General features: G+C 44.4%; 1 protein-coding gene across 1 annotated transcript in view; it reads right to left on the bottom strand.

Moving 5' to 3' along the window:
* The window catches only part of NME8 (NME/NM23 family member 8), a 40,467-nt gene extending 16,807 nt beyond the window's left edge, over positions 1-23,660 (bottom strand). Inside the window, 15 exon segments of the mRNA XM_029049586.2 lie at positions 41-185; positions 2,005-2,195; positions 4,123-4,286; positions 5,306-5,463; positions 9,071-9,137; positions 11,259-11,316; positions 11,318-11,373; positions 11,770-11,776; positions 14,456-14,507; positions 14,510-14,519; positions 16,377-16,419; positions 16,421-16,481; positions 17,472-17,529; positions 17,613-17,649; positions 23,203-23,660. Of these exon segments, the coding sequence (XP_028905419.1) occupies positions 41-185; positions 2,005-2,195; positions 4,123-4,286; positions 5,306-5,463; positions 9,071-9,137; positions 11,259-11,316; positions 11,318-11,373; positions 11,770-11,776; positions 14,456-14,507; positions 14,510-14,519; positions 16,377-16,419; positions 16,421-16,481; positions 17,472-17,529; positions 17,613-17,645 (1,103 nt within the window). The 5' untranslated portion in view covers positions 17,646-17,649; positions 23,203-23,660.
* Between the last annotated feature and the right edge of the window lie 2,658 nt (positions 23,661-26,318).

Here is a 26,318-nt window from a genome sequence, read left to right as displayed (position 1 = left end):
GTGTCCTCCACCAGCTCTGCGGGGACCCTTAGGGTGATACCTAGTCATGTGTTCCAGAAGAGCCGGGAAGAAATCCTCGTTCTCATGTTCCCTGTAAAAGCTGCGAGCTTGGTCTTCCGTCAGGATTATCTCTTTTTCCATCGCTATGGTAAAGCCGTCCTCTCGGATCCGTCTCATGACGGAATCTGCATGGAAGCGAGAAGATGAGGGGTAGGGGTTTGTTTGTTTTATGATATCAGTTAAGAGCTTACTATGTGTCGATCGCCATTCTCCACGCTGGGCTAGGTGCAATTTAATTAGGTCGGACACAGTTCCTCTCCTGCACGGGGCTCACAGTCTATGTAGGAGGGAGAACAGGTAATCCTCATTTTACAGTTGAGGAGACTGAGAAGTGAAGTGATTTGCCCAAGGTCACACAGTAAATGGAGGAGCTGGGATTAGAACTCTGGTCTTCTGACTTCCAGGCCTGTGCTCTATCCACTAAACCACGCTGCTTCTAGTAGTAGACATATTAATAGTCTACTGTTAGTAGACCCGATCCCTTTTCTCAAGGAACCTACCATCTAGTGGAGAGTTGACGATCTATTTTGCAATGGGAAATGCAGTTATTCATTCATTCATTCATATTTATTGAGTGCTTACTGTGTGCCGAGCTCCGTTCTAAGCACTTGGGAGAGTACAATACAACAATAAAGACACATTCCCTGCCCACAATGAGCTTAGAGCCTAGAGTGGGGGGACACAGACCGTACTATAAAAAAAAAAAAGAATTACAGATTTGTATATAAGTACTTTGGGGCTAGAAAGTGGGATGAACAAAGGGAGCAAGTCAGGATTTCATTCATTTATTCATTCAATAGTATTTATTGAGCGCTTACTATGTGCAGAGCACTGTACTAAGCGCTTGAAATGTACAAATCGGCAGGAGGGAGTGGGAGAAGAGGAAAGCGGGGCTTAGTCAGGAAAGGTCTCTTGGAGGCAATGTGCCTTCAATAAGGCTTTGAAGTGGGAAGAGCAATTGTCTGTTAGATATGAGGAGGGAGGGTGACCTAGGCCAGAGGCAGGATGTGGGTGAGGGTTTGGCGGGGAGATAAATGAGACTAAGATAGAGTGAGAAGGTTGGCATTAGAGGAGCAAAGTGTGAGGGCTGAGCGGTAGTAGGAGAGTAGTCAGTTGAGGTTTGAGGGGGCAAGGTGATTGAGTACTTTAAAACCAATGGTGAGAAGTTTTTTTATAACGTGGAGATGGATGGGGAACCCATGGATTTTTTTGAAGAGTGGGGAAACGGTTATTGTGAGATATTCAAAGCCATGAGTCCCTTGCCCTCTGTAATCCACCAGCCTTTGCTCTACTCAGCCATGGTGTCCCTCCCAGTGGGGGCTTTCAGGAAACTAAACTCAGGGCTTTTTCTTTGTTTGCTTGTTTGTTTTAATGGCTTTTGTTCATCACTGTTCTAAGTGCTGGGGTAGATACAAGCTATTTATGGTGGACACAGCCCAGGTCCCACTTGGGGCTTCCCATTTAATCCCATTTAACAGATGGGGTGGCTGAGGCCCAGAGAAGTGAAGTGGCTTGCCCTAAGGTCATACAGCAGACAACTGCAGGAGCCAGGATTAGAACCCAGGTCCTTCTGACTCCCAGGCCCAAGCTCTCTCTACTAGGCCACCTGGCTTCCTCGGGTTCTTAAGGTTAGTGACGAAACCTTAAGTAGAGTAAGAAGCAGCGTGGCTCAGTGGAAAGAGTACGGGCTTGGGAGTCAGAGGTCATGGGTTCAAATCCCGGGTCTGCCACTTGTCAGCTGTGTGACTGTGTGCAAGTCCCTTAACTTCTCTGGGCCTCAGTTCCCTCATCTGTAAAATGGGGATTAAGACTGTGAGCCTCACGTGGGACAACCTGATTACCCTGTATCTACCCCAGCACTTAGAACAGTGCTCTGCACATAGTAAGCGCTTAACAAATACCAACATTATTATTATTATTATTATTATTATTAGAGAAGCTCACCTCTTCTTTTCTTTAGGAGATCAGGACGGATCAAGGCTAGCGTCTTCTCCACCTTTTGCCCTGCCTTCTTGGTTTTAGAGAATTCTGGGAAAAAGAAGGCCAGTTGCCTGCTGGCATTCTCCACGCTGTCTTCGATGTCACACACCGTGCCCATCTGATGTGAGGCTAAAACCTCTCGCAAGCTGTTTGATCTAACAGGATAAGTGAAGATTTAGAGAAACTGTAGACAAAACCCCATCATTGCATGAGCTCTGCGAAGGTTAATCTAATTCCTAGTGATTCCTTCCCCTTTCCACTGAGTAAAATGGAGAAGCTTGATGTCCTTCCGGAAAGTGCATAGAGCAGCATCGAGTCCCAGGTTCTAGACTCGCTTCTGCCCCTTGCCAGCTGCATGACCTTGGGTAAGTCATTTAACTTCTCTGTGTCTTGGTTTCCTTGTCCATAAAACTGAGACTGCTTGATAAAATAAGAATGCTGGTATTTGTTAAGGGCTTACAATGTGCCAGGCACTATACTAAGCGCTGGATAAACACAGTGAAGGGGTTATTTTTAGCTCCTCTATTTTACTCAGGGGGAAATGAGACTGAGATTATGAAAATATTGGTTACTGGCTAAAATAAACTTAATTTGGAGATTGGGGGTGTCCCACTGTCAGCTTTTTTTTCTACCCATTCTAAGGTCACTTTCTCCTACTACTTTTTTAGATAGTGAGCAAGCCCCTTGGGGGTTCAGAGACTGTGTCTGGTCCGCATAATAATAACAATAGTAATATGTTATTATTATGAAATTTGTTAAGCATTTACTATGTGCCAAGCACTGTACTAAGCACTAGGATAGATACAAAATAATCAGATCCCACATGGAGATTCATAATTTAAGGAGGAAGATCAGGGATTGAATCCCCATTTTGCAGATGAGGGAGACTGAGGCCCAGAGAAGTGAAGTGATTTGCCCAAGGTCACACAGCAGGGAGATGGCTGAAACAAAATTAGAACTCAGCTCTTCTGACTCCCAGGCCCAGGGTCTTTCCATTTTGCCAGGCTGCTTCTCTTCATAGATTTCTTTTCCAGTATTTTGTCCAATACCTTGCATGTAGTGGACCCTTGTCTTGTCTTATGCTGTCTAGTCATCTCCAACTATGCACCAATCACTGTCCTAAACACTGGGGTTGATACTGGCTATAAGTTCAGTCATTCAATCAATCAGTGATATCTATTGAGTATTTACTATGTGTACAACGCTGTACACTTGGAGAGTAAAATACAACAGAATTAGCTGACACACTCCCTACCTGTAATGAGATTACAGTCTAGAGGGGAAGACAGATGTTAATGTGAATAAATCATTAATAAAATATGATTTAAAGATATGTGCGTACAGGCTGTGGGATTAGGGATGGGGCAAATATCAAATGTCCTGAGGTCACAGATCCAGATGCAGAAGGGCGAGAGCATTTGTATACCTATCTGTAATTTTTAAATTCATATTAATGTCGGTTTCCTATTCTAGACTATAGGCTTGTTGTGGGCAGGCAACATGTCTACCGACTCTGTTATACTATACTCTCCCAAGAGCTTAGTAGAGTACTTTGCACGAAGTAAGCGCTCAATAAATACCACTGAATGAATGAATAATTGATAAACAGCCTACAGCCTCCTTCTAAGAAGCAACGAGGCTTATTGGATAGAGCATGGGCCTGAGAGAGACAGAAGGACCTGGGTTCTAACTCTGGCTCTACCACACATCTGCTGTGTGACCTTGGGCAAGTTACCTCACTTCTCTGGGCCTCAGTTACCTCATCTGTAAAATGAGGATAAGAGTGTGAGCCCCAGGTTGGACAGGGACTGTGTCCAACCTGATTAGCTTGTGTCTACCCCAGAACTTAGAACAGTGTTTGGTGCTTAACAAGTAACATTATCATTATCGTTATTATTATTATTATTCTGTAATTGTAATCTCCTCACCGGCAGGGATCAAGTCTACCAACTCTTTTGGAGTGTACTTTCCCAAGCACTTAGTACAGTATTCTGCACACAGGAGGTGCTCAATAAATATCCCTGATGGACTGACCGATTGAAATATAAAGACCAAAAGGGTATATGCATTGTCTACCTCTACCTGGGTTCCCGACCACAGCTCTCCTGTTCACTCTCATTAGTTGGCTCGAAATCCATCAGTTCGGTCCAGTGGGGAATGTCGGTCGATTCATTTTTTCCTTGGGAAATGATCAGGATGCGGCTGGGGCCACTCACCATAAAAGTGACAAAGTCTTCGAAGTCGGGCTAGGGAACGAAAACAGCTGCCTGAGAAAGTGTTTGATCCCAGCAGCCAAAATAGCAGCTTCTCGGCTGACAAAATGAAACAGATGCCAATGGAAAAAAACGTAAACTAGCTATATTATTATTATTAACAATAACAGTAAAAATAATGGTATTTGTTAAGTTCTTACTATGTGCCAGACACTGTACTAAGAGCTGGGTAGATACAAACAAATCAGGGTGGACACAGTCTCTAGCCCACATAAGGCTCACAGTCTTAATCCCCAGAAGCAGTGTGGCGTAGTGGGATAGAGCACCGGCCTGGAGTCAGAAGGACCTGGCTTCTACTCCTGGTTCCTCCCTGGATCTGTTGTGTGACCTTGAGCAAGTCACTTCACTTTTCTGGGACTCAGCTATCTCATCTGTGAAATGGGGATTACGACTGTGAACCCCTTGTGGGACAGGGACTGTGTCCATCCTGGTTAACTTGTATCTATCTCAGAGCTTAGAACAGTGTTTGGCACATAGCACTTAAGTACCATTATCATCAGCAAGTACCATTATTATCATCATTTTTGCAGATGAGATAACTGAGGCCCAGAGAAAAAAAATAAATAAATGGTGGTATTTGTTAAGCGCTTACTATGTGCAAAGCACTGTTCTAAGCACTGGGGGATACAAGGTGATCAGGTTATCCCACGTGGGGTTCACAGTTTTAATCCCCATTTTACAGATGAGGTAACTGAGGCACAGAGAAGTTAAGTGACTTGCCCAAAGTCACACAGCTGGCAAGCGGCAGAGCCGGGATTCAAACCCATGAACTCTGACTCCCAAGCCTGGGCTCCAAAGGTCCCACAACAGACAAGTGGCAGAGCTGGGATTAGAACCCAGGCCCTGCTGACTTCCTGTATCCACTGGGCCGTGCTGCTAAACTGGCAGAACCACTTTCTTTTTAATTCATCATTCTCCATTTGTCTAAATGTCAAGCTGAACTGGACCCGGTGATAGTTAACATGCACCTCCCCTTTCCCAGGCCTTCTTACCTGATCCGCTCTCCGATTATAAAAGTCTCGAACCTGTTCCTCGCTGAGTGTCCGCTCATCCTCTGCGGCTATGACGAAGCCCGCATTTTTGATCTTGGATCGCCGATAGGTGTCCCGATCCAGAAGTAAAGGCATTTGAGATAAAGCAGAGGAATTAGCTTAGTCTCAATCAATAGTATTACTGAGCACTTATGTTCAGAGCACTGTACTAAGAGCTTGGGAGAGTGCAATACAGTAGACATGATCTCTGTCCACAGTGAGCTTAGTCTTCAGAAGGATGGGTTTTTTTAAGCACTTACTATGTGCCAGCCACTGTACTAAGCACTGGGGTGGATGCAAGTAAATCGAGTAGGACAGAGTCCCTGTCCCATGTGGGGCTCACAGTCTCAACTCCCATTTTATGGATGGGTAACTGAGGCACAGAAAAGTGAAGTGACTTACCCAAGGTCACAAAGAAGACAGGCGGCGGAACAGGGATTAGAACTCATGACCTCTGACTCCCAGGCCCATGCTCTGTCCACAACACCATTCTACTTCTCTTCTATGCCATGCTGCTTCCCTACCCACGTTTGCTCGTAGGCTTATATCTGCCCTGACAATTTTTTCCTTTGGGTCTGCCAGTTTCCCTCTTAAGGGCAGAGACTGAGCACTTTGCTTCCGTTATTCTCTACTGAGCGCTTAGTGCAGGGTTCTGCAGGAAGAGGCAGAGATGAAGAGCCAGGGGAATGAGATTGAAAACAGGCAGGGCGAGTTTCAGGGAGCTGGGGTGAGGGGAGATCATAGCTGGCAATGTTGAGGGGAGGAGGAAGGGCAGTTTGGGCATTCAGAGGTTTGGAGGGGGCAAGGAGGTCAGGAAATACCAGGAAGGCTTGGGGGCCTATAGAAAAAATGTGACCTAGTGGATTTATATTAATGTCTGTCTCGCCCTCTAGACTGTCAGCTCATTGTGGGCAGGGAACATATCTACTAACTGTGTTGCATTGTGCTCTCCCAAGTGCTTACTGCAGTCCTTGGCACAGAGCAAATGCCCAATAAATGCCACTGATTGATTGAAAGAACCCAGACTAGAAAATCAGAGGACCTGGATTCTTATCTTGGCTCCACCACTTGCTGAGGTGTGCAATCTTGGGAACGTCACTTAACTTCTCTGTTCCTGAGAAATAGTATGGCTCAGTGGAGAAAGTATGGGCCTAGAAGTCAGAAGGAACTGGGTTCTAATTTCCACCTATGCCAGTTTGCTTACTTTGTGACCCTGGATAAGTCACTTAACTTCTCTGTGCCTCAGTTTCAACTGTAAAATGGGAATTCCAGCTCTCCTTCCTACTTAGACTGCAAGCCCTCGTGGCTCAGTGGAAAGTGCACGGGCTTTGGAGTCAGGACTCATGAGTTCGAATCCCAGCTCTGGCCACTTGTCAGCTGTGTGACTGGTGGGCAAGTCACTTAACTTCTCTGTGCCTCAGTTCCCTCATCTGTAAAATGGGGATTAAGACTGTGAGCCCCACGTGGGACAACCTGATTCCCCTGTGTCTACCCCAGCGCTTAGAAACAGTGCTCGGCACATAGTAAGCGCTTAACAAATACCAATATTATTATTATTATTAATATTATTAAGCCCCATGTGGGACAAGTGCTGTACAGACGTAATTAACTTGTCCCTAGCCCAGCACTTACAATAGTGTTTTGACACATAGTAAGTGTTTTAAACAATTTCCATACAAATAAAATAAATTAATAAATAACCTCATAATCCCCGAACAGTAAAATGGGGAATTCAATACCAGTTCTCACTCTCCTTTAAGACTGTGAACCTCCTCAGAGATTGGGTCCAAATTAATTGTACTCTATCTCAGTGATTGTCACTTTTAACATTGGTCACAATTATTATAATTATTACAAAATTACAGTAGAGTCTGGGTTAGCTCTGATGGGCAGGGATCGTTGCTGCTAATTTTGTTATACTCACACTTAGTACAGGGCTGTGCACATAGTAAGTGCTCAATAATATCGTTGATTGATTGACTGATCTGGAAGATGACAGTTGGCAGTGACTCTGCGTTAGTCAGCACCAAGAAACAAATACAGGCCTTCGTCACTTAGCGACTTCAACCAATCTTTCTTGAAGAAAATTCTATTTACCTTCTGTTTTAACTTCTTCTACTCTTCCATCTGCCACAGCATCTGGCTTTATGATGCAACAGTGTTATATTTCCTCTAGGAGAAAATCAATCATTTTTTGAGTGATACACGTGGCAGAACACTGTAATAATGTTGGTATTTGTTAAGCGCTTACTATGTGCAGAGCACTGTTCTAAGTGCTGGGGTAGATTCGTGTAATCAGGTTGTCCCACGTGAGGCTTACAGTCTTAACCCCCATTTACAGGATGAGTGAACCGAGGCACAGAGAAAGTTAAGTGACTTGCCCACAGTCACACAGCTGACAAGTGGCGGAGCCCGAATTCGAACCCGTGACCTCTGGGGTCCCAAGCCCGGACTCATTCCACTGAGCCACGTAAGTGCTTGGGACAGTTGGGGGTAATGGATAAAGCACAGAAGTTAGAAAGTCATGGGTTCTAATCATGACTCTGCCACTTGTCTGCTATGTGACCATGGGCAAGTCACTTCACTTCTCTGGGGCTCATTACCTCATCTGTAAAATGGGGATTGATACTGAGACCCCTACCCGAGCGCTTCAAACAGTACCTGGTACATAGTAAGCACTTAACAATATCATTATTATATTATTATATTATTATGATACCACAGAATAGGTAGACACGTTTCCTGCCCATAATGAGCTTACAGAGATCACATTTTCTTTTGTAGGCCTCCAAGCACCAAACGACCTGCATTTCCAAATGTTATTACTATCGCTATTATTATCAGCATTATTATTGTTATTATTATATTCTGCACACATTAGGCACTCAATTTCACATTGTTTCCTAAAGTTGATAATGAAAATACCTCTCTCTCCAGACAAATGAAAGTTTTCTTCTTTTTCACCTGAAATTTAAAGTCCTAACAGCCAATGAATAGCGGAAGAGGGAAACATTTTTTATATGGTATTTGTTAAGTGCTTACTACGTGGCAGGCACTATACTAAGTGGTAGGGTAGATGCAAGCTCCCCTCTGAGGGTCGCTACTGGAGAGTTTCCAGTACTCCACTAGTCTCGGCTATGGGGTGGGAGAGTCAAGCAAAGGCCTACCCATTCCATTCCTAGGTTGGCCAGGGGCTAGCGAGTGAAAGACAATCTGCTACAGGTCAAAACTCATCCGTGCTGAGCAGCAGCTGCATGGGAGAGAGTCGAGGGTGGAGACTCGCGTTTACTGCGCGGAAGGTGGCCATGGTAAACCACTTCTGGCATTTGACCGAGAAAACTCTATGAATCCACTACCAGAACGATTGCAGATGGAGGTGGGGAGTTCTGGGAGAGATGTGTCCATGGCATCGCTGTGTTGGACACAAATAGTCGGCATAAGACAACAGAGGCAAGCTAATCAGGTTAGACACAGTCTGTGTCCCAAATCGGTCTCACAGTCTTAATCCCCATTTTACAGATGAGGTAACCAAGGCACAGAGAGGTAAATGACTTGCTCAAGATTGCACAGCAGACATTGGGCAGAAAAGGGATTAGAACCCAGGCCCTCTGACTCACAGGCTTGGACTCTTTCCACTAGGCCAGATAAATCTCAGTATCAAACTGAACCATTACAATATAACATGGTTGCTTCTTTTTTTACATTAAAAAAAATATTATTACTTACCCAAAGAGTCCCCTGATTCAGCACAAGCATCAGAGTCCTTCATTTCCATGAAGACTAGCTCTTGCTGCTACAGAAGAGTAAACACGAGTGTTATTAGCAATATTCTAAACCTACCCCCAAACCAAGCTTCTAGTTTGTTTCAAATTGAGGTGAAAATCTTCATTCCAATGGCCAGTCCACTAAAGCCATTACTCTCTTGTTCTTTGTAATTGTTCATATGGTCCTTGTTCCAGGTAAGTGACTCACTTGATATTTGCAAGTTGATTATCAAGTGAAACTTGAAAGTATCAAGTGTAAACTAGAATTTGAAATGTCTTTTAAAAATGTTATTTGTTAGGCACTTACTATGCGCCACACACTGTAATAAGCACTGGAATCGATATAAACTAATCAGATAGGATATGGGCCACGTTCCATATGGGTCTCACAATTTTAATTCTTATTTTACATATGTGGTAACGGAAGCACAGAGAAGTGAAGTGATTTGCACAAGATCACACAGTGGACAAGTGGCAGAGCCGGGATTAGAATCGAGGTCCTTCTGACTCAGGTGTGTGCTCTATCCCTAGGCCAAGCTGCTTCTCAGATTTGGGGTTTTTTTTTGGAATAATGAATCACAAACGTGATTCCCCGATGTTACATTCCTAACTCATTGCACTCTTTTTCAGACAATATAATGAATATTTGACATGAGCTTAAGAGAGGTTGGCCAAAAGGCATTCTCAAAGACCAAAGATGAGGTCATGGCCCTTTCTCTTCTGCTTTCAATTCTTTCAGCAACAACTGGGAAGCCAAATCCTGCTTATCTTTCCTCTGGCCACTTTTCCTTTATCTCTCAATTTGCATTTGCCTGGGGAAATCACAGTGTCTATTTATCAATCTCGGTTCCACAGAGATTGTCTGTACGAACTTTCAAGGCTTGGGCAATGGCTTTCTTCCTCTCAGCCTTACAGAGTTGGCATCCCTAACAGGTAGTTTAGCAGTGGGTCCTGCCAGAAGACAGTAGTTCTAAGCAAATCTGACATATCTATCCCTGTTCAAAGCCAGAGAATGAAGGAGGGAAGAGACCAGCCATTTACATGGGTCAATAATAATGATAATAATAACTGCAGTATTTGGTAGGCCTTACTACATCCCAAGCACTATACTGAGTGCTGGAGGTAGATACGAGTCAGAGGATCTGGGTTCTAATACACCATCTGCCACTTGTCTGCTGTGTGATCTTGGGCAAGTCATTTCACTTCTTTGTACTAAGATACCTCATCTGGAATATGAGATTAAAACTGTGAGCCGCACGTGGGACAGGGACTGTGTCCAACCTGATTGCCTATGTCTGCCCCAGCACTTGGTAAAGTACCTAGCACATAGTAAGCATTTAAGAAATATGAGAAACAGCGTGGCATAATGGATAGAGGATGGGCTTGTGAGACAGAAGTTCATAGTCTCTCATCCAGCTCTGCCACTTCTCTGCTGTATGACCTTAATAATGATAATAATGGTATTTCTTAAGCGCTTGATTATGTGCCAAGCACTTTTCTAAGTGCTGGGGTTGATATAAGGTAATCAGGTTGCCCCACTTGGGGCTCACAGTTTTAATCCCCCATTTTACAGGTGAGGGAACTAAGGCACAGAGAATTTAACTGGTGTGGCAGAGGTGGAATTAGAACCATGTCCTCTGACTCACAGGCAGGACTCTTTCCCTTAAGCCACGCTGCTTCTCTTGGGCAAGTCACTTTACTTCACTGGGCCTCAGTTACCTCATCTGGAAAATGGGGATTGAGACTGTGAGCCCCATGTGGGACAGGACTATGGCCACCCAATTTGCTTGTATCCACCCCAGTGGTTAGTACAGTGCCTCGCATGTAGTAAGGACTTAACAATACCATAATTATTATACAATCTAATCAGGTCCATAAGGAATCACATTTAAATTGGAGGAAGCACAGGCATTGAATTGCATTTGGCAGATGAGAGAACTGAGGCATAGATAAGTGAAATGACCTGCCAAAGTCATTCAGCAGACAAGTGGAAGAAGCCACGATTAGAACGCCAGATCCTCTGATTCCTGGGCCCAGGCCCTTTCTACTAGACCACACTACTAGGAAACTATCTAATCAATGTTAAAGGAGGAAACACCCTCCATCCAGGTCTCGTTTTAAAAAAAAAAAAATTCTCTGCCCTAAATTACCTCAGGACGAATCATTTTCCAGCTTTCTATTTTTCTTTCATCTTCTATTATTTCATTACTGTTTATTAATAAGTGGTGCATTTGGTCCTCTGACCATGGATATAATCTTGCCGTTCTGAAAGGAAAAGTTGCCATTTAACAATAGTTTGGGGATTAGTTGGTGCTTAATTTTGCACATTTACTCAAAGTAGTATTAATAGTACTTAAGTGCTTACTGACTGTAAGCTTATTGTAGGCAGGGAACATGTCTACCATCTCTGTTCTATTGTACTTAGAACAGCCTGCTCTGCACACGGTAAGCCCTCAGTAAAGATAATTGATTTATTTTGTGCAGAGTACTGTTCTAAGCAATTGGGCGAGAATACAGAGTTGAGAATTAGACTCAGTCTTGATCTACGAAGGGGCCCAAGACTGTGAGCCCGTTGGGTAGGGATTGTCTCTATTTGTTGCCAATTGTACTTTCCAAGACCTTAGTATAGTGCTGTGCACAAAGTAAGTGCTCAATAAATACGACTGTACTTAAAAGCCAAAGTGTGGTGAATTTAAAAACTCAGTAACTCAAGATCATAAAATATGTCACCACCCAAAAGCCAATTCTTCTCACTACTGAGGTTTCTTTAGTTTGTCTCTAAGCAGCATGGACTAGTGGATAGACCTCAAGCCTGGAAATCAGAAGGACCTGGGTTCTAATCCCAGCTCCGCCACTCGTCTGCTGTGTGACCTATCTACTAACTCTATTGAACTCTCCTCATTAATCAATCAATGGTATTTATTGAGGGCTTGGCTCAGTGGAAAGAGCATGGGCTTTGGAGTCAGAGGTCATAGGTTCGAATCCCAGCTCCGCCACTTGTCAGCTGTGTGACTGTGGGGCAAGTCACTTAACTTCTCTCGTGCCTCAGTTACCTCATCTGTAAAATGAGGATGAAGACTATGAGCCCCACGTGGGACAACCTGATTCCCCTGTGTCTACCCCAGCGCTTAGAACAGTGCTCTGCACATAGTAAGCACTTAACAAATACCAACATTATTATTATTATTACAGAGAACTGTATTAAGTGCTTGGGAGAGTACACTATAGTGGAGTTTTTAGACATGTTCCCTGAACACAAGGAGCTTCCAGTCTACTCCAAAGTGCTTAGTACAGTGGCTCTGCACAGAGTAAGTGCTCAGTTGAAATTAGATTGGCTGATTGATAGATAGACCCTGGATAATTTTGCCACATGCAATTTTGAATGTTGAGAAATGAAGGAAAATCTCCCTTCCTGCCCCAGGAATCTAACTGTGACAAATTCAGAGAAATGAAAGTAATGAGTAGCATTCGTGACTGCCAGATGGTGCTGTGGCAAAGGAATTCAAAACTCTGTGGTGGTGTGGTCAAAATCTAAATACTGGGGATCCTGGCCCCAAACAAATATCAAAATCAGTATTGAGCTGGAAATGGCTAGCCACATTAAGTTGGGTTAGTTAGGGATTCATTGAGCTGGTCTGCTATCGACACTTCTAATCACCTAACAATACAGAGTTGATTTTGGAGCCAGGAAGAGTTGTCATCTACATTAGGAAGAAAAGTTTCCCCCAGGTTCACCTCTCGAGAAGCAGCATGGCCCTAGTGGAAAGAGGCCAGGCCTGGGAATCAGAGGGACCTGGTTCTAATCCTGTCTCTGCCACCGTCTGCTGTGTGACCTTGGGCAAGTCACTAGACTCTCAGTTCCTCATCTATATATGGGAATTCTATGCCTGTTCTCTCAGATGATGGGCCCCATGTGGAACAGGGACTATGTTGACCTGATTGCCTTATTCATTCATTCATTCCTTCATTCAATCATATTTATTGAACACTTACTGTATGCAGATACTTGGCACATAGTAAATGTTTACAAATGTAGCTACACACGCACACTCATCCATTCATTCATTCAATCATATTTATTGAATGCTTACTGTCTGGAGAGCCACTGTATTAAGCGCTTGGGAGAATACAGTTACAACAATAAACTGATACATTCCCTGCCCACAACGAATTACAGGTCTTGAGCGGGAGACACACATCAGTACAAATAAATAAATGACAGATCTGTACATAAGTGCTTGGGGCTGGGAGAGGGGGAAGAGCAAAGGGAGCAGGTCAGGGCGACTCAGAAGGGAATGGGGAGATGAAGAAAAATGGGGCTTAGTTGAGGAAGGTCTCTTGGAGGAGATGTGACTTTAACAAGGCTTTGAAGTGGGGGAGAGTCATTGTCTGGCAGATTTGTGGAGGGAGGGCATTCCAGGCCAAAGTAGGTTGTGGGTCAGGGTCAGCAGCGAGACAGGTGAGATCGAGGCCCAGTGAGAAAGTGTTAGAGGAGTGAAGTGTGTGGGCTGGATTGTAGAAGGAGAGAAGCGAGGAGAGGTAGGAAGGGGTCAAGGTGATGGACTGCTTTACAGTCAATGGGTGAGGAGTTTCTGCTTGATGCGGAAGTGGATGGGCAACCACTGGAGGTTTCTGAAGAGTGGGGTGAAATGTCCTGAACATTTTTGTAGGAAAATGATCCAGGCAGCAGAGTGACTTATGGACTGGAGTGGGGAGAGACAGGAGGCTGGGAGGTCAGCAAGGAGGCTGATGTACTAATCCAGGCGGGATAAGATGTGACTGTATTTACAGGGTAGCAGTTGGGATGGAGAGGAAAGGCAGATTTAACGATGTTGTGAAGGTGGGACTGACAGGATTTAGTGATGGATTGAATATGTGGGATGAATAAAGAAGTCAAGGATAACACCAGGTTCTGGGCTTGTGAGACAGAAAGGATGGAGGTGCCATCTACAGTGATGGAAAGTCAGGGGGAGGACAGGGTTTGGGTGGGAATCTCAGAGCTCTGTCTTGAACATGTTAAGTTTGAGGTAATGGGAGACCATCCAAGCAATGATGTGTTAAAGGCAGAAGGAGATACAAGACTGGAGAGAGAGAAAGAGATCAGGGGCCGCTCAACACACATACAAAAGTCTCACTGGAAAAGCATTTGGGACCACTGTTATGAAAAGCAAGAGCTTCAAATATCAAATTGCCAATTATGCTAACATATTAAGATGTAGCAGTGCCAAACAGTGGCCAAATTCCCAATCAAATTTTGGGGTTCCCCAAGCTCTCCCTATTTTCCTTCTACTGGAAAAATTAACTGGGGAGTACAACAGGGAGTTGTGGAAGAAGATACTTACAACACAAACAGAAAACAGGTTCACATTTGTCTCTGAACGGCTGCAAAGTCAAAATGTGTCAGCTTCAGCCTAAAACAAATGCAAACAGACCCATCGTTTTGATTCAAGTGAGAAATGGACCTCTATTCATTTTTGTGCAAGTCGAGTCAACCTGACGATTGCTGTGTGATTTTCAGTACTAAGATATGATAATATTGATTGTAGTACTGTATGCACTATTCTAAGCACTGAAGTAGATACAAACTAATCAGATCCCACCTGGAGCTCACATTCTAAGTAGGAGAGAGAACAGTTAGTGAACCCCCATTTTGCAGATGAGGTAACTGAGGCATAGCAAAGCAAAGTGAAGTGACTCACTTAAGGTCACATACAACAATAAACAGATGCATTCCCTGACTACAACGAGTTTACAGTCTAGAGTGGGAGAGACAGACATGAAAACAAATAAATAAATTACAGATCTGTACATAAGTGCTGTCAGGCTGGGAGGGGAAGAGCAAAGGGAGTAAGTTGGGCGATGCAGAAGTGAGTAGCAGATGAGGAAGGTGAGCTTAGCCTGGGAAGCCTCTGGGAGGAGATGTGCCCTCAATAAGGCTTCAAAGCGGGGGAGAGCAAATGTCCTTCAAGATGTGAGGAGGGACGGCAATTCCAGGCCAAGAGGCAGGACGTGGCCAGGGTTGGTGGTGAGACAGGAGAGATCGAGGCACAGTGAGAAGGTTAGCACCAGAGGAGCAAAGTGTGCGGGCTGAGCTGTAGAAGGAGAGAAGCAAGGTGAGGTTAGGAGGGGCAAAGTGATGGACTGCTTTAAAGTCTGTGGTGTGGTGAGGAGTTTTTGTTTGATGCGGAGTGGATGGGCAAACACTAGGGTTTTTTATAGAAAAATGATCTGGGCAATGGCGTGAAGTACGGACTGGCTGTGGAGAGACAGGAGGCTGGGAGGTCAGCAAGGAGCCTAATGCAGTAATCCAGGCAAGATAGAATGAGTGATTGTATTAATGTGGTAGCGGTTTGGATGGAAAGGAAGGTTGGATTTAGCTATGTTGTGAAGGTGGGCCTGACGGGACCGAAAGCAGTGTGAGCAAGTGGATAGAGCACAGGCCTGAGAGTCAGAAAGACCTGAGTTCTAATCCCGGCTCTGCCACTCATCTGCTGTGTGGCTTGGGCAAGTGATTTCACTTCTCTGTGCCTTAGTTAGCCCATCTGTGAAATGAGACTAAGACTGTGAGCCCCATGTGGGTATGGAGTGTTACTAGCTTGATTAGCTTGTATCTACCTCAGTACCTTAGTACAGTACCTGGCACACAGGAAGCACTTAACAGAAACCATTAAGAAAATATAATTAGGGTTATCTCGATTACTGTTGTTGTTATTATTATTTTGGTATTCGTTAAGTGCTTGTTCTGTACCAAGCACCATGCTAAAGCCCATGTGGGACAGATTCTGTGTCTGGTGTGAATTTAACTGTATCTACCCAATGCTTTACACATTGTAAGTACTTAACACCGCAGTTACCATATCATCATCAACAAATCATCATCATTCATTCAGTCAGTCAGTCAGTCATATTTATTGAGCGGCTTACTGTGTGCAGCAGCATGTACTAAGCACTGGAAAGTACAATTCATCAACAGAGAGACCATCCCTGCCCACAACTGGCTCTCAGGAGGGAGACCGAGAGTCAAAACATCAATAGCACAAGTTGTATTCACTGAGCGCTTACTGTGTGCAGAGCACTGTACTGCTCTTGTTATGGAGCACGAGAGCTAGATTCTGAAAAATAGCATTCCATATTCATTTCTGCAGCGAAGGTTTGCAATGATTCCTTTCAATCACCTGTTGTGTTTTTATCTTGGCTCTGCGATTCCACAAAAAGCAGAGAGTGAAAGCGACACCTGCCAAGCAATGAAATAGGACTTGAATACTCACTACAGCAAAATGCAAAAGCTCGTCCTCTGCCAATCGTTTTTCAGTTCCGAATCAAAGTTTGAACAGCTTTGCAGGGCCCACACCAGGCTTGATAAACATCAATCACTGAAGTACAAAAACTAGTCACGGTTAGTGGCGAAGAATAATGTCAGCTTTACATGACATCTCTCAGATAGACATGGTGGCTTATCATGAGTCGTGGATCATTTTGAGAATCTTATCTCTGCCAGACTGTCAGCTCGTTGTGGCAGGAACACGTTTATCGACTCTGTTATACTGTACTCTCCAAGTTCGTAGTAAGTCTCTGCTCACAGTAAGCGCTCAGTAAATACAATTGATTGATTGATTGATTTTCTGGCCTCTGAGCTGGTGGGGGCCCAAGAAACAAAGTTAGGCAGATCCCCTGAGTCATTGTTCTGATATATCGTCCCATCTCAGCCCATCAGAAATGCTTCCCTTGTAATAATTGTGGGTGCTTATTAAGTGTTTACTATGTGCCAAAGACTGTATTAAGCACTGGGGTAGATACAAAATCATCAGGTCCCATATAATAATAATGTTGGTATTTGTTAACGCTTACTATGTGCAGAGCACTGTTCAAAGCACTGGGGTAGATACAGGGTAATCAGGTTGTCCCACGTGAGGCTCACGTCTTAATCCCCATTTTACAGATGAGGGAACTGAGGCCCAGAGAAGTGGAAGTGACTTGCCACAGTTACACAGCTGACAAGTGGCAGAGCCGGGATTTGACCCACGATCTCTGGCTCCCAAGCCCATGGTCTTTCTACTGAGCCACGCTGGGCTCACAGTCTAAATCCCCATTTTACAGATGAGGGAACTGGACCACGAGAGAAGTTAAGTGACGTGGCCCAAGGCCATGCAGCAAGACAAGTGGCAGAGCCGGGAATTAGAACCTGGGTCTTCTGACTCCCAGGCCTGGGCTTTTTCTACGAAGCCATGCTGTTTCTCCCCTCTTGAAAACAATTGCTTCCCCTTCATTCCTGACCTCAACTGGGGAGACAATAAAATTATCGATCTTTGTAAAAATAAAAGTACTCCAGACAATGGTGCTATCTGTGGATTCAATTCTGGTACCTGTTAGACCTTTATTCAGCAACATTTCATTCCATAAGTTTTGATTGTTAATCACTGTCTGCAATTAAAAAGAAAAGGATGACCGCATTTGCCAAATACTAAGACCAAAGTAAGGAATGATTTTTGATTCAAACAAGTTACCTGTAATTGGACTTCTTTCTTTTTGCTTGCCATTTCCCTGGAACAAAATGAAGCAAAGAGATCAACTAAAATGAAAACTTGCTGCAGGATTTCATTTGTACATTTATTCATGCCTAATGGTGAGCTCCATGCAGGACGGGGGCTGTGTCCAACCTAATTAACTTGTAATTCCTCACCGATTAACAAATACCACACACAAAAAAACTGTCCTTATGGGCAGGGAATGTTTCTACTAGACTTCTGTTATTGTTGTACTCACCTAGCAGTTGGTAATAATGATAATAATAAATAATGATACTAATGATGGCAATTGTTAGCTCTTACTATGTGCCAGGCACTCTGCTAAGCCAACGGGGTGGATACAAACAAACAGAGTTGGACACAGTTCCTGTCCATGTGGGGCTCACAGTCTCAATCCCCATTTTACAGATGAGGGAACTGAGGCCCAGAAAAGTGAAGTGAGTGGCCCAAGGTCACAGAGCAGCTAAATGGTGGAGCCAGAATTAGAACCCATGGCCTTCTGACTCCAGGGCTGTGTTCTTTGCACTACACCATGTTGCTCTTCCAAAATAAGCACTCAATAAATACGACTGATTGATTATTCAGTCAGTCAGTCGTACTTATGAGCGCTTACTTGTGTGCAGAACACTGTACTAAGAACTTTGGAAAGTACAATATAGACAATAAACGGACACATTCCTGCCCACCATGAACTTACAGTTTAGAGGGGGAGTTTACAGACTAGAGGGGGAAATTAATGAGATTACTGTGCCAAGTTACTTTTTTTCATAATGCACTGTGTCCTTTGTGTCAGTGAAGGTTTGGGAAAAGCATTAACTGCTCAGATTGGGAAGGTGCCGAAAAACTGGAAAAGTGGGAGAGAAAGAGTTGAATCGAGGGCCTTAAAGCTAATGATCTGGAATTTCTGCTTGATGCAGGAGGCACTCATTGAGGGTTTTGAAGAGCCAGAAGACAGATGCAGAACGATGTCCTTAGATGAAAGATGCCAGGCAGCAGGGTGAAGTATGGACTGGAAAGGGTAGAGGTTGGAGGTAAGGGAAGTCAGTGAGGAGCCTGGTGGGCAATATTCTGGCAGGGATATGACAGGTGGCCTGGATTAAAGTGAGGCTCGTTTGGATGGGATCAGAAGCAATGTCACGAGAAATGATGTGGAGAAAGAGAATGGATGGGAGCGCCTTAAAGCCACGGACAGGAATCTCTCGTGTTTGATTCTTTGGGAAATGCATAACCTTTGGAGGTTTTTAAGGAGTGAAATGTGTGAAAAAATGATCCACACAGCCAGAGACATATCCAGAAGATATATACAAATGATGTCTTGGACAAAAGATCCAGGCAGCAGGTGAAGTATGGACTATAGAGGTAGAGGTTTGGAGGCAGGGAGGTCAGCGAGGAGGCTGGTTCAGTATTTTAAGCAGGGATATGATGTGGGCCTGGACCAGTGTGAGGCTTGCTTGGATGGAGAGGAAGCAGAGCCACCTGGGAATGCTTTGGAGGGGAAACCAAAAGGATTTGGTGACAGACTGAAGGAGTGAGATGAATCAAAGACAATGCCAAGTTAGCAGGTGCAGAGATGGGAAGATGGTGGTGGTGTTGACTGTGATGGGAAAATAAATCCATCAATGAGTTGGTAACTACTGAGCACTTTCTGTGTGGCATGTACTGAACTAAGTGCTTGGGGAAGAACAGTGCAGTGGGCGTGGAAGACATGTTCCTGCCAACAAGAAATCACAATCTAAAGGAGAGGCAGACATGAAAATGAACTGCTGATGGGAATGGGAGAAGATAAGGACATGTACGTGAAGGTTGGAATGGGATGAAAATCAAGAGAAAATTAGGGGAGAGAAGGAATTGGGTGGGAAAATGAGGAGTTCAATTTTGGATATGTTGAAAGTGGCTGATGGAAATCCATTTAGATCTGTCCTGAAGGCAACAGGGAAATAAATGAAGTAGCATGGCCTAGTGGAAAGACACAGGCCTGGGAGTCAAAGGTCCTGGGTTTTTATCCTGGCTCCACCATTAATCTGCTGTGTGAACTTGGGCAAGTCACTTAACTTCTCTCTGCCTCAGATATTTCAACTGTAAAATCAGGATTAAGACTGTAATCCCCTGTGGGACATGGACTATGTGCAGAGCACTGCACTAAGTGCTTGGGAGAGTGATTCCCAAATCTCCCTTGTCAGCTCTGGCTTCCCAATGTCTTTGCAATCTTGCATTTACTCCTGCCTTCAAGTGCTTCCACATGGTTATCTTGCCAGAACCTTAAACTCAAGATAATCAGTTTGGACACAGTCCAGGTCCTACATGGGGCTCACCGTCTTAATCCCCATTTTACAGATAAGGTGACTGAGACACAGAGAAGTGAAGTGATTTGCCCAAGGACACATGGCAGACAAGTGGCGGAGCTGTGATTAGAACCCATATCCTTCTGTCTACCAGACCTGGACTTTATCCACTAGGCAACACTGCTTCTCTTCCTCTCTCCTAAACTTCTTCCTACTCTATAACTTCGCCAATAGCCAAAGATGCCATCCTCCTTGATCAAAAGCTCACAACCCCAGGGTCATCTTTGACTCATCTTTGCCTTTTTCTTTCACATTCAGTCCACCTCGACATTCTGCCAGGTTTTCTTCATAATATATCTTGATCTTCCCCTTCCTCTCCCTCTTTATTGGCACCACCCTCGTTTGATCTCTTGGCATTTTTCAACTAGATTCCTGACCAACCTTTTCTGTGATGGCTGTCTTCCAACCTCTCCCACTTGACTCTACACTCTGCTACCCGGATCGCCTTTCTAAAATTTCATTCAAATTACATACTCCACTCTGAAAAAACTGCATCCTGCATCAGCTTCATAATTCTCTCCTTGGTCTCTCATCTCCCATTCCCCAATCACACTCTTTACTCTTTTTTTAAGGTATTTAAGGACTTACTGTGTTAAGCACTATTTTAAGTAATAATAATAATGTTGGTATTTGTTAAGCGCTTACTATGTGCAGAGCACTGTTCTAAGTGCTGGAGTAATAATAATAATAATAATAATGTTGTATTTGTTAAGCGCTTACTATGTGCCGAGCACTGTTCTAAGCGCTGGGGTAGACATAGGGGAATCAGGTTGTCCACGTGGGGCTCACAGTCTTAATCCCCATTTTACAGATGAGGGAACTGAGGCCCAGAGAAGTTAAGTGACTTGCCCACAGTCACACAGCCGACAAGTGGCAGAGCTGGGATTCGAACTCATGAGCCCTGACTCCAAAGCCCGTGCTCTTTCCACTGAGCCACGCTGCTTCTCTATGTAGGTAAGGGTTAATCAGGTTGGACAAACTGTCTGTCCCACAGGGGGCTCACAGTCTAAATATATGGAAGAACAGTTATTGAATCCCTATTTTGTGGATGAGGAAACTGAGGCACAGATAAGTTTTTTTCAGTGGTATTTTTTAATCACTTACTATGTGCCAAGCACTGTATTAAGAGCTGAGGTTGATATAAGACTGTTGAGTTGGACACAGTCCCTGTCCCATACAAAGCTCAGTCTTAATCCTTATTTTACAGATGAGGCAACTGAGGCACAGAGAAGTTAAGTAGCTTGTTCAAGGCACCTAGAAGGCACCTAGAGGGGTGAGGATTAGAACCCAGGTCCTCTGATTCCCAGGCTTGAGCTCTCTCCTCTAGGCAATGCTATTCCTCATCTCTTTCTCTCTTGCCCTCCTCCTGGGAACCACAATCACTCATAAACATAAATCCAAACACCTCTCTGCTTTCACATTTCAGGATCGTCTTTGTCTTTTCACTATTCCTGGGTCTGTCACCAGCCTCGTTCTCCCGTTCTCCTTAAATCGTGAGCCTCTTCGGAGCCAGGAACCATGTCTATGAATCATTTGTGTAATTTTTTCCCAGCGCTTTGTACATTGTAAGCACTTTGTAACTGTTCAGTCCATGCTTCCTCACTCCTCAGGAACGTCCAGGGGTTGCCCATATCCCTCCACATCAAACAGAAATTCCTTACCTTTAAAACACTCAATCACCTTGTCCCCTCCTACCTAATCTCACTGATCTCCTAGTCCAATTCAGCCCACACACTTTGCTCCTCTAATGCCAACTTATTCCTGAATCTCAGTCTCGTCGCCCATCTTAACACTGACCCGTCAGCCTCATCCTGCCTCTGACCTGGAAGTCTCTCCTCTGTCACATTCATTCAGTCGTATATACTGAGCACTTACTTGTGTAGAGCACTGTACTAAGTGCTGGGAAAGAACAATTCATTCATTCATTTGTATTTATTAAGAGCTCACTGGGTGCAGCGCTCTGTACTAAGTGTTTGGAAAAGTATAATGCAACAGTAAAGAGAGGCAATCCCTACCCATGATGAGCTCACAGTCTTGGGGGGTGGGGAAGAGAGACAGACACTGATACATATAAACAGACACCAATACAAATAAATAAGATTACAGATATATACATAAGTGCTGTGGGGCTGGGATAAGGGGATGAGCAAAGGGAGCATGTCAGGTTGACACAGAAGAGAGTGGAAGATGAGGAAAAGTGGGGCTTATTCTGGGAAGGCCTCTTGGAGGAGATGGGCCTTCAGTAAGGCTTAATAAGGGGACAGTAATTGTCTGGCAGAATTGAGGAGGGAGGTTGCTCCAGGACAGAGGTAGGACTTGGACCAGGGCCAGAACATGTTCACATCTACCAGACTATCGCTCTCCCCACCTTCAAAGTCTTATTAAAAACACTGCTCAAAAAACCTTCCTGGCTAAGCCTTCCTTTCCTCTTCTCTCACTCCCTTCTGCCTTGCTCTTGCTTGGATTTGCACCCTTGATCACCTCACCCTCAGCCCCACAACCACTTATGTCCGTATCTGTAATTAATTTATTATATTAATGTCTGCCTCCCGCTCTACACTGTAAGCGTCTTGTAGGCAAGGAACAGCTCTACTAACTCTGTTCTACTGTACTCTCCCAAGTGCTTAGTACAGTGCTCTCCAGTCAGTAAATGTTCAATAGATATGATGGATAAATTGATTCATTGATTGATTAATAAGTACTATCACTACTAGTAGTAGTGATGATAATAATAATGATGGTATTTGTTAAGGGCTTACTATGTGCCGACACTGTTCTAAGCCCTAGGGTTGATACAAGTTAGTCAGGCACAATCTCTGTCCCACATGGGACTCACACTCTTAATCCCCATTTTACAGATGAGGTAACTGAAGAATGGAGAAATGAAGTGACTTGCCCAAGGTCACCCAGTAGACAGATGGCGGAGCCGGGATTAGAAACCAGATCCTTCTGACTCCCAGGCTTGTGCTCTATCCATTAAGCCATGCTGCTTCTCAGAGCCACACTGAGGAGTGCTGAGCATAGGGCTCAGGAGCTGATCGTGAGTCACCAGACTGCTTTTCTCCATTTCATTCATTCATTCAGTTGTATTTATTGAGCGCTTACTGTGTGCAGAACACTGTACTAAATACTTGGAAAGTTCAAATTCAGCAATAAGAGAGGCAAACCCTGCCCACAGCAGACTACAGTCTAGAAGCAGGAAGACAGACATCAAAACATTTCATCACCTCTGGTCTTCTTAAGGACTTTATAATAACCTGTGACTACTCCTTCATTCTCCTACACCTTCTAGAGGAGAACAGACACCTGGGAATTTCTTCGGGGACACGACTTCAGTGGGCAGCAGGGAATAGAAGTGGCGGAGTTGGATCCCGGATGCCAGTTAACTGTCACTTCTTTGGTAGAGTTTGGTGAGGATTTTGGACTTAGGATTTCCTGGGTAGGTTTCCCTTGCTCTCCCTCCCCTCCTTGCTTTTCTCAGTCCCGATTAGGCTATGGGTTTTAGGACCACAGATCCTGTCAGAGTCAAGAGAGTAACTGCTCAAGCTCTGCCTGGCATCCGTTGGTAACTATAGCAACCCCTTCGCCATCCTCCTCCTGGTGACTATAGCAACAAGGAGTCCCACTCTGCCCGCTGGTTACTGAGGCAACCTCTTCCCCCTCCTCCCACTGGTAACTGTGGGAACCTCTTCCTCCTTTTCCCCCTGATAACTATGGCAACCTCATCCCCCGCCTCCCACTGGTAAACTATGGCAACCTCTTCCCCCTCTTCCCACCGGTAACTGTGGCAACCTCTTCTCCCTCTTCAATGAATCAATCTATCATATCTATTGAGCACTTCCTGTGCGCTGATCCACCACAGAGCCCCTAGCCAATAAATCAGTGGTATCTCTTGACCATCTGCTGAGTTTAAAAGCACTGCGCTAAACACTCATGAGGGAATGAGAGAGAAAGAAATCTACAACTGCCCTCAAGAAGCTCACCATCTAATGGAATGACATTACAGGAATTCAACCCCATCAAGATGAAATAGCTGAATAAAAATTGAATATACCAATGAAGCTGCGTGTCCTAGTGAAAAGAGCATGAGCCTGGGGATCATCGGATCAGGGTTCTAATCCAGGCTCTGCCATCTGTCTGCTATGTGACCTTGGGCAAATCACTTCTCTGTGCCTCAGTTTCCTCATCTGCAATTGGGGATTAAGACTGTGAGCCTTATGTGGGGTAAAGATTGTGTTCAACCTGATTAGCTTTATCCACCCAGGCCCATGCTCCGTCCATTAGGCCAAGCTGCTTCTCGAGAAGCTGCTTCTCTAGAACTACTTATGTACAGCTTTGGGTGTGTGAGTAAAACTGCACAAATTTGCCAGAACGTGTCCCACATGGTACAGGGAGAATGGGCTATGTATTTCTTTTTAAAGGGAAGTATTCCCTAGATTGCAAGCTCTTTGTGGGCAGGGAATATGTCTAACCAATCTCTTGTATTGTTCTCCCACCACCACCCCTTGATTGTAAGCTCACTGTGTGCAGGGAAGGTGAATGTGTCTGTTTATTGTTGTATGTACTTGCCCAAGTCCCTAGTACAGTGTTCTGCAGACAGTCCTACTGCTGTCTTGGAATGCCCTCCCTCCTCACCTCTGCCAAACTAACTCTCTTTCGCCTCTTCAAAGCCTTACTGAGAGTTCACCTCCTCCAAGAGGCCTTCCCAGACTGAGCTTCCCATTTTCCCTCTGCTCCCTCTCTGCTCCCCCTCCACCCTCTGCTCCCTCCCTTCCCCCTTTCACCTCCCCTCAGCTAAGCCCCCTTTCCCCCCTTTCCATCTGCTCCTTCCCCTCTCCCCCTCCCCCTCAGCACTGTGCTCATTTGTCTATATTTTTATTACCCTATTTATTTTGTTAATGAGGTGTACATCCCCTTGATTCTATTTATCGTGATTAAGTTGTCTTGTTTTTGTCCGTCTCCCCCGATTAGACTGTAAGCCAGTCAATGGGCAGGGATTGTCTCTATCTGTTGCCGAATTGTCCATTCCAAGCGCTTAGTACAGTGTTCTGCACATAGTAAGCACTCAATAAATACTATTGAATGAATGAATGGTTGGAAGTAAACATTCAATACATATGACTGACTGAATGAATGAACTGCTTAGTACAGCACTCTCCACACAGTAAGTGCTCAATACATACCATTGATTGATTTTAAGGAAAAGGAGGAAACATTCCTCACCTGTACTAGGCAACAGCAGCATGGGAGAGAATCGAGGGCGGAGATTCAAGTCGACTGCGCTGATGGAAGCAATGGTAAATCACTTCTGGATTTTGACCCAGAAAACTCTATGGATCCACTAGCAGAACAGTTGCACATGGAGGTGGGGCGTTCTGGGAGAGATGTGGCCATTATGTTGCTAAGGGTCGGAGGCGACTCGACGGCATAAGACAAAACGAGACAAGAAACCATTAACTGCTCACTTTAATAATAATAATAATTGTGTTTTTTGTTAAGTGCTTACTAGTGTCAGAAACTGTACTAAGCACTGGGGTGGATACAGTCTCTGTCCTCCCTGGAACTCACCTCCTAAAGGGTTGGGGAAGAACAGGTATTGAATCCCAATTTTACAGATGAAGAAACTGAGGCTCCTACTTAGACTGTGAGCCCCATGTGGGACAGGGACTATGTCCAACCTGATTAACGTGTATCTACCCCAGCGCTTAGAACAGTGCCTGGCACATAATAAGTGTTTACAGAATACCATTTTAAAAAGTGAGACATAAGGGAAGGACAGTTGTTTCAAGAGGTAGTGTGACATCACCAGAATTAGAAATATTGTAGTCTAGTTGAAAGAGCACAGGAGTCAGCAGACCTGATTTCTCATCTTGCTCTGCCACTTATTGTTATATTGTACTCTCCCAAGTACCTAGTACAGTACTTTGATAACAGTAAGCACTCAATAATACCACTGAATGAATGAATTTGTCTGCTGTGTGACCTTGGGCAACTCACTTCAGTTCTCTGTGCCTCAGTTCCTTCATCTGTAAAATGGGGATTACGATTGTGAGTCCCAAGAGGGATACAGACTGGATCCAACCTGATTAGCTTGTATCTACCCCAGCGCTTAGTACAGTGCCTGGCACATAGTAAGCACTTAATAAATATCATTAAAAAAAACCAAAAACCTATCTGTGCTCCAGCAATCAAACACCCAGTTCATTCATTCATTCAATTGTACTTATTGACCACTTACTGAGTGCAAAACACTATAATAAGTGCTAGGAAGAAGCATATTATAACAATAAGCAGATACATTCCCCAAACAGACACATTCTCAATAATATGTATTGAGTGTTTA

Source organism: Ornithorhynchus anatinus, chromosome 21 (genome assembly GCF_004115215.2).
Source record: "Ornithorhynchus anatinus isolate Pmale09 chromosome 21, mOrnAna1.pri.v4, whole genome shotgun sequence".
Classification (NCBI taxonomy): Eukaryota; Metazoa; Chordata; class Mammalia; order Monotremata; family Ornithorhynchidae; genus Ornithorhynchus; species Ornithorhynchus anatinus.
This window is presented reverse-complemented; position numbering and strand designations above follow the sequence as displayed.